The sequence below is a fragment of the Budorcas taxicolor genome, chromosome 2, assembly GCF_023091745.1.
Source record: "Budorcas taxicolor isolate Tak-1 chromosome 2, Takin1.1, whole genome shotgun sequence".
Lineage (NCBI taxonomy): Eukaryota > Metazoa > Chordata > Mammalia > Artiodactyla > Bovidae > Budorcas > Budorcas taxicolor.
The window spans coordinates 106,159,484-106,172,780 of record NC_068911.1 but is presented as its reverse complement, the minus strand read 5'-3'; the positions used below and the strand labels follow the sequence as shown (position 1 = coordinate 106,172,780).

Sequence of the window (13,297 nt, the reverse complement as noted above, 5' to 3'; positions counted from 1 at the left end):
AGAGATCCAACCAGTCCATCCTAAAGGAAATCAGTCCTGAATATTCATTTGAAGGACTGATGCTGAAGCTGAAACTCCAGACTTTGGCCACCTGATGTGAAGAACTGACCCACTGGAAAAGACCCTAATGCTGGAAAAGACTGAAGGCAGGAGGAGAAGCAGACGACAGAGAATGAGATGGTTGGATGGCATTACCAACTCAATGGACGTGAGTTTGAGCAAGCTCTGGGAGTTGGTGATGGACAGGGAAGCCTGGCATGCTGCAGTCCATGGGATGGCAAAGAGCTGAACACAACTGAGCGACTGAACTGAAAAATAATAATTAGATAAAATACTATATTTTATTATAAAATGTAGAGCTGGCCTGAAGAAAAGTAAAAAAACTTTACAATGACCAGAAACAAGAGAGAAAGTCAATCTCAGGGTAACAAGTTAGTGATAAGGCTATAGACCACATTGAAGGAGCCTGCAGACACCACCAACAGGGAACCTGGAGACTTAACAGTCAAGCGAAGCAATAGATATATACAAAGTGAACAGTGGAAGTCAGGATCCTAAACAAAACGTGAGCCTAAGAAAGCTACAACATAAGTGAAAATGGGAAAGGGGTGACAATAGAGAGTTACATGCAAAAGGAAACCAATTGGGAAGTAAGTAGATTTATACATGTTTGGTCAACTGCTTTGCCACAAGGGCACAAAGGTAATTTATGGAAAAGAATATATAGAGACTTTTCTACAAATGGTGCTGAATAACTGGATATCAGAGTGAAAGAAATCTGAACCTAGAACTCTCATCTCACTCCATATAAAAAAATTAGAGGTGAAAAATATATCAAAACACAAAAGCAAAAACTATAAAGCTTTCAATACAAAACACAGGAGACCATATCTGTGATCTTGGGGTAAGAAAAGACATTGCTGACAACATGAAAAGCACTACAATAAACCTATTGTCTAGCACAGGGAACTCTACTTTTTTAATAAGTAATATATATATCCACTCTTTTTAGATGCTTTTCCCATATAGGTGGTCATTACGGGGTATTGAGTAGAATACCCTGTGCTATAGGTAGATTTATCGTAGTGCTTTTTATGTTGTCAGCAGTAAGCCTTTTCTTGCCCCACAGATACAGTCTCCTATTGTGGCTCAGATGGTAAAGAATCTGCCTGCAATGAAGAAAACTGGGTTTGATCCATGGGTTGTGAACCCCTAGAGAAGGGAATGGCTACACACTCCAGTCATCTTGCCTGAAAAATTCCATGGACAGAGGAACTTGGTGGGCTACAATCCATGAGGTTGCAAAGAGTCAGACACAACCAAGCAACTCACAAACACACACACACACACATAACTGAATCACTTTGCTGTACAGCAGAAACACAACACTATAAATCAACTATATTCCAATAAAAATTAATTTTAAAAAACTACTACAGTATAAGAACTGGATAAATTGGATTTTATCAAAATTAAAAATTTCTATTTATCAAGGGATTTTCTGAAGAAAATTAAAAGGCATGGGTAGAGGACTTCCCTGGAGTTCCAGTGGTTAAGACTCCACACTTCCACTGCAGGGGGCGTGGCTTTGATTCCTGGTTGGGGAACTAAGATTTGACATGCTGTGTAGCACAGCCAAAAAGTAAAATAAAAGGCAAGGTACAGACTAGGAGAAAATATTCATAACTCACATATCTGACAAAGGTCATTTATGCAAAATACGAAAAGAACTTCAAATCAGTGATAAAAATAAAACACAGGTAAAGCATTAGTATAAGATATATCTATCTCATGTAGAGAGACAGACAGCAAATAAGCACAGAGAAAGATTCAACATCATTTGCCATTAGGAAGACACAAATTAAAATACAATGAGCTTCTTCTTGAAGATCTATTAATTGTGAGTAGCTAAAATGATATAAGCTGACAACATCAAATGTTAGCAAAGACTTCAAGCATAGAGAACTCTCATATATTGCTGATGGGTTGGGAAAAAAGTTGGGCAGTTTGGCAGTTTTCTTAGAAAGTTAAACAGACACCTACCCTAAAACCAAACAAGAGAATTGAAAGCATGTCCAAAAAAGGACTTGTAGGAATGTTAATACCATCTGTATTATAAGACTCCTAAATTAGAAGCAACACAAATGTCCATCATTAAGTTAATAAATGCCTAACACTCATAGATCAAAAGAATGTATATGAATCTCTAAAACATGTTGAACAAGAGAAATCAGATACATATAAACTGTATTCCACTCAAAACAAGTTCCAAAAGAGAGAAATGCAAGCTATGGTACCAAAAGGGATTAGAACCCATTCAATGTATATAGTATTCCACGGTCTCATTTTGAGGAGGGATGAATAGAGCAGAGACAGAGAGAAAGAAATTGTTGGGCAGAGGGAGGGCTCTTCCTTAGTGCCGAATGCCAGTCGATAAATCAACATTTTAACAACTACATGGCAAAAATTATTTTGAGCAATAATTATCTATGGATGCTAAATCCAAGAGGAAAAAAATGAATAAGAAATATATTTGTATGTCTAAACATTTCTTGTTAGCTGTTTGCTAAATAGGCAACAACTGAGACAGGGAAAAATAATAACTATATATAGAGAAACTACAACACTTTGGCTAGCAATCAAAATTAATACTACCAGTGAGGGGTTGACAGATACAGTTTGTCTACAAAAGCAATATCCTGACAAGGACAGGACCTTGATCTCACATACTAATCCAGACAGGACTAATCTAAATCCTGTCATGAGAAAACATTAAAACAAATTGAGACATTCTATAAAATAAACAGCCCGATATTCTTAAAAGGGGCTTCCTGGGTAGCACTAGTGGTAAAGAATCCACCTGTCAATGCAGCAGATGTAACAGACGCCGGTTCGATCCATGGGTCAGGAAGATCCCCTGGAGGAGGGGATGGCAACCGACTCCAGTATTCTGGAGAATCCCATGGACAGAGGAGTCTGGCAGGCCACAGTCCACACTGTCACAGAGTCAGACACGACTGAAGCAACTTAGCACACATATTCTTAAAAAAAACCACTAGTGTCATGAAAGGCTGTGGAAATGTCCTACATTAAAGGAAAGACATATCACTAAATGCAAAAATTGATCTGGGCCTGGATCTTGCGCTAAAAGAAAAAAAATGCTGTAAGGATATTACTAGAACCAGTGACAACTGACGTGTAGATTAAGGGCTTCCCCAAATGGCTCAGCAGGTAAAGAATCTGCCTGCTGGTGCACTGGGATGACCCAGAGGGATGGTACGGGGAGGGAGGGGGGAGGGGCGTTCAGGATGGGGAACACGTGTACACCTGTGGCAGATTCATGTTGATGTATGGCAAAACCAATACAATATTGTAGAGTTAAAAAAAAAAAATACTTCTGTTTAAAAAAAATAAATAAAAGATCAAAAAAAAAAAAATCTGCCTGCAATGCAGTGGACACAAGAAATGCAGGTTCAATCACTGGGTCAGGAAGATCCCCTGAAGGAGGGTATGGCAAGTCACTCCACTATTCTTGCCTGAAAAATCCAATGGACAGAGGAGCCTGGAGGGCTACAGTCCAAAGGGTTGCAAAGAGTTAGACATGACTGAATGACTAAGCACGCACACATGCATGCATACTTCCCCACTCAGATTAAAGAATTACATAGAAGTTAAATTTCCTGAATTTGATAAATGTACTGTGGCTATGTTAGAGAATATCTGTGCTCTTAAAAAATACATACTACACTGAAACATTCCAGGTTAAAGGATCATGATATATGCAACCTACTTTCAAGTGATTCAGGAAAAAAAAAAACAAACCCATGTATGTAGAGAGAAAGGGAAAGGGAGAGAGAACTAAAAAAGTAAAACTTGAGTGTAAAAGGTTTATAATTAAACTAGGTAAAAGGTATATGAACGTTATTTCTATACTTTTCTGAATAACTTTTCTATAAATTAAAGTTACTTCAAAATAAAAAGTTTAAAATATTATGAGAGCATAAACAAACTATAAAAAAGTACATTCTGGTGACAGAAATCAGATCACTCGTTGCCTAACTTAGGGGGAAGATGTTGACTAAAAAGCAACCTATTCTGGAAAATGGAAGTATTTTATATGCTGACTGATATGTCTGAAAACACAGATATATATACATACAGCAGAATCCACTGAACTGTATATTTAAAACCTGTGCATTTTAAAAATTTAATTATACCTAAATAATTTTAAAAGCCACTAAGGAGACGAAAGGCTTGGCATGGGGAGAAAATCAATGATCAAAACTTATAATCATCAGCCTACCTAAAAATGAATTAGATACTGCCTATGTGACCTGGAAAATGCTAGACCAAATATTTAATTTTGTCAATTCTCTCTAAAAGAATTTACCCACTATTTAGGTTTCTTAAAATTCCCAGAAATTAAGATTACTTGATTATTTAAAAAAATTTTTTAATTAGCAAATACAACTGGGAAATAAGCTATCACGAACAACAATAACAACGAAAGGCAAAATGAGCCTCCAAAGGACTTCAGATAATGTAAGTCTGTTCTAGATATTTACAGAAATAATAGATGGAATTAAAACATGGCAAGAAAAGGGATACCAACAACATACCAGGCAGACAGAAATTGGATATACTATCTGACATTAGGAACAGAAAACAAAATGCTCCTATTCTTCAATTTCAAGGAAGGAAAGGACTGACTGTTCTTTGACGTTAGTCAGCTAATCTCTATAAACTATACTCTGAAATTCAGCAAGTTCTTAAATAATCCTGCTTTTTAAATGCCTAAAGACTTCCCCCAAACCAGATAAAATACCAACTTTTCACTTTGTTTAGAGAGCTGCCGGGGTCCAGCCCCGGTGGATCCAGGGAATTCGAAGAGTAGACGGAGTCAGCGAGGAAAGACTTATTTATTTATTAATATAAGATCAGATTAGGAAGAAATAGTGTAGTAGGAAAAATTAAGTGGAGAGAAGAGGCTGATTAACTTGGGTTACGTGGAAAACCAATAAAGTTCGAGACAAGGAGCTTGCACCATCTGCGTTAGGCCACTGGCACCCGTTTGAATATCGGAGAGTGCCCCGCCTTGGGCTCTCTCTCTTACAGATCTTAGAAGCCGGGACAAGTAAGTAGACACAGTGAGCCTCCACGTTCCAAGGGATCAGCCTGAAAAGGAGAGGGAGGGAGCAAGAGAAAGAATCGACACGGGGGAGGCCAGGCTTGTGCAAAAACCCCCTCCAACTTTATTATTTAAAAGGTGTTTATATACCCTAAATTTTACATAATGGAAGATACAGAGTCACGCAGGGGCAGCAGTCCTGACCCTTTCCGTATATCTTTTTTGTATACAAAAGGTTTCAGGTGATTTACATATCTTCTGGCCAGGAGGCTTGCTAACACTTTTTTGGCTCTCTTTCTTAATGAATGTTAATCTCGTTTCCCCTGAAGTGTTTTCCTTTAATCTGCATCTCCTTAAAGCACTAAAGTTACATCTCTATAGAACAAAGGTGCAATGGGTTATAATAAAGCAGGTACTTAACTCAAAGATCTAATGTTGCTAATACCAGGTCTACTACTTGTTTTTCTATATACCAACTATATCTAAAAATAAAGAATATGAAAATTTGGCAGCAAGTATTGGCTCAACAAATGAAACCTTTAATCAGTCCTATTCTAATGATTTTGACTCCTCAGAAGCCCCTACATTCCTAGGATGTTTTAAGCTTCCTGTGCCTCCTGTGGTCAGGAGGCCTCAAACACATGCGCAGCTGTACGAGCCCTGCAGGCAGGCTAGAAAGCCATCAGAGGGGTTTTTGGATTGAAACACTCTTTCAAATGCAGAAGACTAAAGCCCTGAATTGACTTTTTCCAGAGAATATCAGAAGAGTGGAAAAGCAGGCAGATTCTTATTTTTGGGGGGTGGATGCTCAGGAAATTCCAGGGGGAAAACCTGAGGTCTAATTAGCCTTGCCATCAGAGCTCTGCCCCATGACCTTGTCACGGGTGGAATTCCTCACACTGGCTCCCGGCAGAGAGCCAGTCTAAGAAGCACAAGAAGTCTAAGAAGTCTAAGTCTTCCTTGCTTAGCAAGTAATAATTTCAGCTTCCTTGTTTTAGACATAGTGCATGGGTTTTGGTTGCCGGTACTTTCAGTGATGTCTCTTCCTTAAGAGAAATCAATAGATTAACTTAACAGTGAAACATAACAAAAGTTAACAAAACTATGGCTAAACAAAAATATCCAACTGAAGCAGAGAAATTTAAAGTAAGAAAATACAAAAAATGCAATAAGAGGTATATGAGACACTGAGAAAAGGTCCAATGGATACAACTGGAGGCATGGAGAAGGCAATGGCAACCCACTCCAGTACTCTTGCCTGGAAAATCCCACGGACAGAGGACCCTGGTAGGCTGCAGTCCATGGGGTCGCAAAGAGTCAGACACAACTGAGCGACTTCACTTTCACTTTTCACTTTCAAGGAGTATTAAGAAGGAGCAAAAATAGTAGTTGAAGAGATAACAACTGAGAATTATGCAGAGCTAATGAATGACATCAGTCCACAGACTAAGAAGCATAAATGCAAAGAAAACCACACTTAGGAACATCATAGTCAAATTTTGGAGAGCTGAGCAAAGAAAAAACAGCAAGGGGAGGAGAAAAGACAACTTATAACAGCACCAAAAATATTAAACACCTAGGGGGAAAAGATAATTTATAGTAGCACCAAAGATATAATTATCTAGGAATAAATTTCATGATGTATGTGAAAAATTATATACTGAAAACTATAAAATTTTATCAAGGGAATTCCCTGACAGCCCAGTGGTTAGGACTCCATACTCTCACTGTCATGAAGTTTGACCCCTCACCTGGAAACTAAAATCCCAGAAGCCGTGCATGGTGTAGCCAAAAAACAGTAACACAACAACGAACAAAAGAACTCAAAATACTTTACTGAAACAGAAATTAAATAAGGGGAAGATGATACAATAATTGAGGTGAAAGTAAAAGAACAACTAAAAAGAGATGGAAGAATAATTCACATTCATGGATTAAAATACTCTCTACTGTAAAGATATCAATTCTCCACAAACTGACCTATATATGCAAAACAATCCTATTCATAATCCTAGCAACTTTTTGGTGAAAACTGAATAATGAGTTGTAGAATTTAAGGGCAATGCAGAAAGTCAACAACAGAAAAAGCAATTTTGAAAAAAGAACAGGGTTGAAAACTTATACTAAAATATCTATTATAAAGTTATAGTAATTAAGAAGTATGGTACTGTCACGAAGATTGGCAATCGTTCAAACAGAAAAAAGAATCTGCACCTACACAGTCCCATATGGTAGCCACTAAACATATGTAGCTATTTAAATAAATTAAAATTAGTTAAAATAAAAAATTCAGTCCTTTTGAGCACTTGCCACATTTCAATATCTCAGCAGCCAGCTATTAAATTGAACACATTTCCATCATGGCAGAAAGTTCTATTCAACAGCACTTATAATAGAGAGATACACATAGAATTACTTGATTTATAACAAATGTGACACTCTAGTGCAGTGGGGAAAAGCCAGTCTTTTTAATAGATTGTGATGGTGCAATTTTATGTTCATATATAAAAATTAAATAAATAAATAACCTATTAATCCACCATCACCTCTACCTTTCACCTAGGGTCCCCAACCTCTGGGATTTAATGCCTATATGATCTGATGTGGAGTTGATGTAATAATAATAAAGTGCACAACAAATGCAGGGCTCTTGAATCATCCCAAAACCATTCCCTCCCCCTACCAACACGTTCTGTGGAAAAACTGTCCTCCATGACACTAGTCCCTGATGCCAAAAAAGGTTGGGGCCACTGCCTTACACCACACATAAAAATCAATTCCAAGTAGACTGCAGGGAATTCCCCGGCAGTCCAGTGATTGGGACTCCGAGCTGTCATTACCCAGAGCCTGGCTTCAATCCCTGGTCCAGGAACTAAGTTCCTGCAAGTCAAGCAGCCAAACAAACCAACAAAAAACCAAGTAGACTGTCATTCTAAATGTAAAAACGTAAGACAAGGTTTTAGACGAAAACACAGGAAAGTATCTTCACAACCTTGTAGTAGACAAAGATTTCTTAAATAGGACACAAAAGGCGTCAGCCATAAAACACAATACCAGTAAAGAATATTTAACAGGAAATTAAATATGAGAATGTCTGCTTATCAAGGCATCATTAAGAGAGTGTAAAACCAAGCCATGGCCTGAGAAAAATCATTTGCAACACAGATACCTTACAAAAGACTCATCCAGAATATAAATCTGATAAGTCTCTACAAAATGGTAAGAAAAAGGCAGGCAGATAACCCAGGAGAAAAATGGATAAGACACGAACAAGCACTTAACAGAACAGGATATCCGAACGGCTAATAAGCATTATGAAAAGCTGTCAAGCTTCATTCACTATCAGAAAAGTGTACATGAAAATTCAGTGGATATCACTATATTCCTACAAGAATACCTAAAATGAAATTACAGCTAAGCAAAACAAGGTATTGGTGGTACAAATGGAACTCTTTCACACTGGGGACACAAGTATAAATCAGTAAAACCACTTTGAAAAATGTATGGTCAAGTTATGGGTTGAACTGTAACCCCAAAATTCTTATGTTGAAGTCTTAGCACCCAGTCCCCCAAAATGTGAACTGATTTGGAAACAGAGTCACTGCCTATGTAATCAGGTTATTAAGGTGGGCCTGAATCCAGTTATAACTGATATCTTTATAAGATGGGAAATTTTTGACACCAATAGAAGGAAGATGATGTGAAAAGACATTGGCAGAAGATATCCAACACAAAGCCAAGAAGAGAGACCTGGAGCAGATCCTCCTCTCACAGTTCTGAGAAGTAATCAACTCTGCCAGCATCTTGATTTTGGAATTCTAGACTCAGGAACTGCGAAAATAGTAAGTTTCAGTTGTTTAACCATTGTCCAGCCCCCAGTCAATACTTCATTTTAGTACTGACAGATTAACACAGGTGGCATCTTCTTAGTGGAATATATGAATATTTATAACCCAATGATTCCTCTTCCTAATATATGTACAATAAAAATGTGTATATATTTTTACCAATAGTCTAAGAATGTTCACAGCACTGTTATCTTTAAAAGCCTCAAACTAGAAACAACCCAAGTGCTCATCAACAGTACAATGAATAAATAAATTATGGTATATTTACCCAGTGGAATTTTATACAGCAATGGGAATGAACCAATTATAACTACATGCAACAATACTGAAGGATCTTGCAGTGATGGTGAATGAGAAAAGTCAGACACAAAAGAGTACAAATGGATGATTCAATCCAGTTCAGTTCAGTTGCTCAGTTATGTCCGACTCTGTCACTGACTGCAGCGCTCCATGCCTCCCCGTCCATAGCCAATTCCTGGAGTTTACCCAAACTATGTCCATTGGGTGATTACAATCATACAGTTGAACATGTAAAAGTAATGTGTGGCATAATAAGTCAGGATGGTGATTACATTTGGAAAGGAGGGAGCCAATAGGGATTGCGAGAGGGCAAAAGGAAGGTTTCTGGGATGCGGGTAATGTTCTATTTTGTGATTTTGGTGAATGGCTATCTTCAAGTTGTATGTTTATGATCTGCACATGCTTTTCCATATACTTTATTCATCATTTAAAAAAGTCTTTAAAAACTGAATATGTGAGTAAATAGATTAGAATAGTTCAATCATATATATGAGAGATTTTTAAAAACAACCATAATGTAACACAGATAATGAGACATTAATGGAAGCATAGGATAGAGAAAAGGTCAAGTATAAGTCTAACTGGAGTAGCAGAAGAAGATACTGAAGAGAATGAATGAGAATCGATATTTGAAGACTGCAAACTTCCCAGAATCAACATGACACAAATCCCACATTAAAAATGTATAATACTAAACAGGATAAATAAAAAGCAAATCATATAGCATAAATTATAGTACAACTGTAGTACTCCAAACACAAAGAGAAAAATAAAATCAGATATAGATAAAAGAAGATTTATTAAGGCATGAAAAAACATCAATTTCTGTTTTTGGAAAATTCTCATGTAAAAGCCAAAAAGAATAATATGATGGACACACTATAATACCACTCAAACGTTCACAGTGTTAATATTTTGGCTGACCCCTCAAAGTTTCTCTAAACAAATACACGCCTTTCCCTTTTGGGAAAATGTACAAAATAGGCTTTAGATAGCAGGATTCTTTATCCCCAAATTCTTTATCATGCATTTCCCAGGAACAAAAACATTATTCTGTTCAACTATAATACCATCACTGTATCTATAATTTGATAACATCACTCTAATACAGTCCAGTTGAAGTTTTCCCAGTTAAACCAAAAATGTCCCCTAAAGCTTTTGTTTCTACTTATTCAGGATCTAGCTATTATTTCATGATCCAGAAAAAAAAAAAAATCAAATCAATGGGAAGACTACGTATACACAAAAAATTTTTTTCATTGTTGTTCAGTCACTCAGTCACATCTGACTCTTTGCTACTGAACAACAATGAAAAAATTATACACACACACACACTTGACAGATTTATCATTTTACCATGTCTTGAAAAAAGTATTTACCTGCCATCTCTTCTCAGGGCAAAAGTGATGCCATCTTTCTGGAAAGGAAGCAGCTTTGCTCTTAGTTTGTCAGGCAAAAAATCCAGCTGTTCATAAGATTCACTTGTCGAATAAGAAATTTGAGGTGTAAGAGACTTTTTTATGCTACGACCTCTGGACATGATGATCCTAAACACAAAACAAAAATCACAAGGGAAGCGGTGAAGGAAATAGATATTACTAAGTGTATTAGAAAATTAAAGATAAATAATAATATTAAAGTACTTATTAGTAGTCTTGTTATACCAGATATAAACTGGTTAAATCATGTCCTCAGAATAAGCAATTAAGAAAATTCAAAGCACTGAATCCAAAAGCAATTACTTGTTGCACTGTCTAGGGACCAGCATTTTCTATTTCATTTGTACTTCTATTAATAGTTGAGCCATAATGTAACAATAACCCCTGTTATAAGCAATAAATGTATTACTGAAAAGTTATAAATCAACTAGAAATATATAATGAAATATATCATTTTTAAAATAGGAATGAATTTGTTACAGAAAGATGAAATTCCTTTTATAGTTGATCCTTTTATAGATATTCATCTTCACATTATATCAGATTTTCTAAGAATGAAGTCAAATTAAATTTTATCATTTATTTATTTGTTTATTTGGGCCTACCATGTGGCTTGTGGCATCTTGGTTCCCTGATGGGATGGAACTTGGGCTCTCAGCCGTCAAAGCGGAGAGTCATAACCACTGGACCCCCAGGGAATTTCTAAATTGCACTTTAAAAATGATAAGATACAAAGACACTAACTCCAAATGTATAATTATTAAATTAACTCAATATTATTAAACGAGATTGATTTTAAAATATTAAAATGAATTCTTCAACCACTTGAATCCACAGTATAAACATAGCCTGATTAGCACCTTTCTCACCAGGGGTTTCAACAGATATAGTTTTAATTTTCTAACATAAAAATTTCATATATCTTCAAATTCTTAGAACTCTGCAAGGAAAAAAATCCTATTAAATCACTGAACTATAAAGCTTCTTTAATATGGCACTTTGTATTTAGATTGCAACTTTCATCTATTTATAACCTCATTTCATTTAAAAAAACAAATTTGCTTTAATTATCAATTACTTACAGACTTATAAACTTTAGCTTCTCACTCCCCTAAAAAAGTAATTAATCTCTGTGTATGTTTAAGAATATCAAGAATTTGACAAATATATATTATTAACAAATAGGTACAACATGCCACAATCTAGAGAAGCAAAGATCACACCCCCACAGAGCTTACATTCTTGAGGGGTAGACTGAAAATAAACAAATAAACAAGGAGATTAATTACAGTATATAGTACAAGTATTATGAAGGACCTTAAGAGGGTAATAGCTACTTCAGGCAAGCTGACCGGGAAAGTCCACTCTTAGGTGATGCTTGCCCTACAGTCTAAAGGATGTGAAAGAACCAGTCAGGTTCAAAGGTGATAGAAGAGCACTCCAAGTGAACAGAATAAGTGAAACAACCCTAATTTGAGAAAGGGTTTAGTGATTTCTAGAAACAGAAAGCAGGCCAATGAGGATAAACCAAGGGACAGAACGACATGAGATGAAGCTATTGAGATAAGCAAATGTCAAATCACAGAAGGCTGTCATAAAGACTTTGGATTCCACTTTAAGAATGAAGGTAAGTCAATGGAGACGTGTTGCCAAATACATTATTAGGCAGATATAGCTATTTAAATGTAATTAAAATAAAAAACTAAATTCTTCAGCTCCATCTACCATGTTTCAATTCTCAACAGCCACATATGGCTAGTGGCTATCATACTGAATGGCTCACATACACTGAACACTTATTCTTCACTAAAAGTTGTATTGGATAGCAATCACTGGAAAGTTTTAAGCAGGGAAGGAACACAATCTGACTTATAGTTCAAAAACTACCAGATGAGGATAAAGCTGTCAATAGAAAGGCAGTGAGAAATGTTCTTATAGGACTTGGAAAGTCCACAAAGCCCATACTGCCTCAATGGTGACTGAATTTAGAGGTGATTTATAACTCAGACCTGTTCTCAGAAGCAACACTGAGTCAGCATCCCCAGTACCTTGTCAGCAATAATAACAAAACTCTGAATAAAGAATAGAAAAATGGCTCAAAGAGGGGGAAAACATGAAACTCTTTATCATGCTGCAAAGCACATGGCAAAAATCATCTTAACAATGGAACTATAGAGATTTAGGAAATCTCTCAAGAGGTAAAGCTACTAGGACTTGCTGATGGAGTACATGAGGAAAATGAGGGAAATGGGAAATCAAGGTGTACGTTTAGTGTGATGGAGTCATGCAGTTTACTGAGAGGCTGCACAAGTTACTTAAAGGCTAACGAACAAATGGATTGGGAAGAAAAAAAATCAACAGATCTTTTAGGAATATATACAGTTAGAAATGATCACAAGATATGAAGTGGATATGTCAAACAGACTTGAAAATACATCAATCTGGAACTCTAGGGAGAGAACAAGGGTGGATATGTATTGGGAGTCAACTTGGGATAGTAAACCTGTATCATCTTTTGTAGCCACCCAATATCCAGGACCCCTGCTCTATTTAGAAATTTCCTTACATTACATATATGAGTG

The 13,297-nt window shown here is 36.4% G+C and overlaps 1 protein-coding gene across 1 annotated transcript in view; it reads right to left on the bottom strand.

Annotated features, from left to right (window-relative positions):
* Positions 1-10,816, bottom strand: part of ZRANB3 (zinc finger RANBP2-type containing 3) — a 263,334-nt gene extending 252,518 nt beyond the window's left edge. The window contains exon 1 of the mRNA XM_052654562.1: positions 10,656-10,816. Coding sequence (XP_052510522.1) covers positions 10,656-10,816 — 161 coding nt within the window. The remainder of the gene's footprint in view (positions 1-10,655) is intronic.
* Between the last annotated feature and the right edge of the window lie 2,481 nt (positions 10,817-13,297).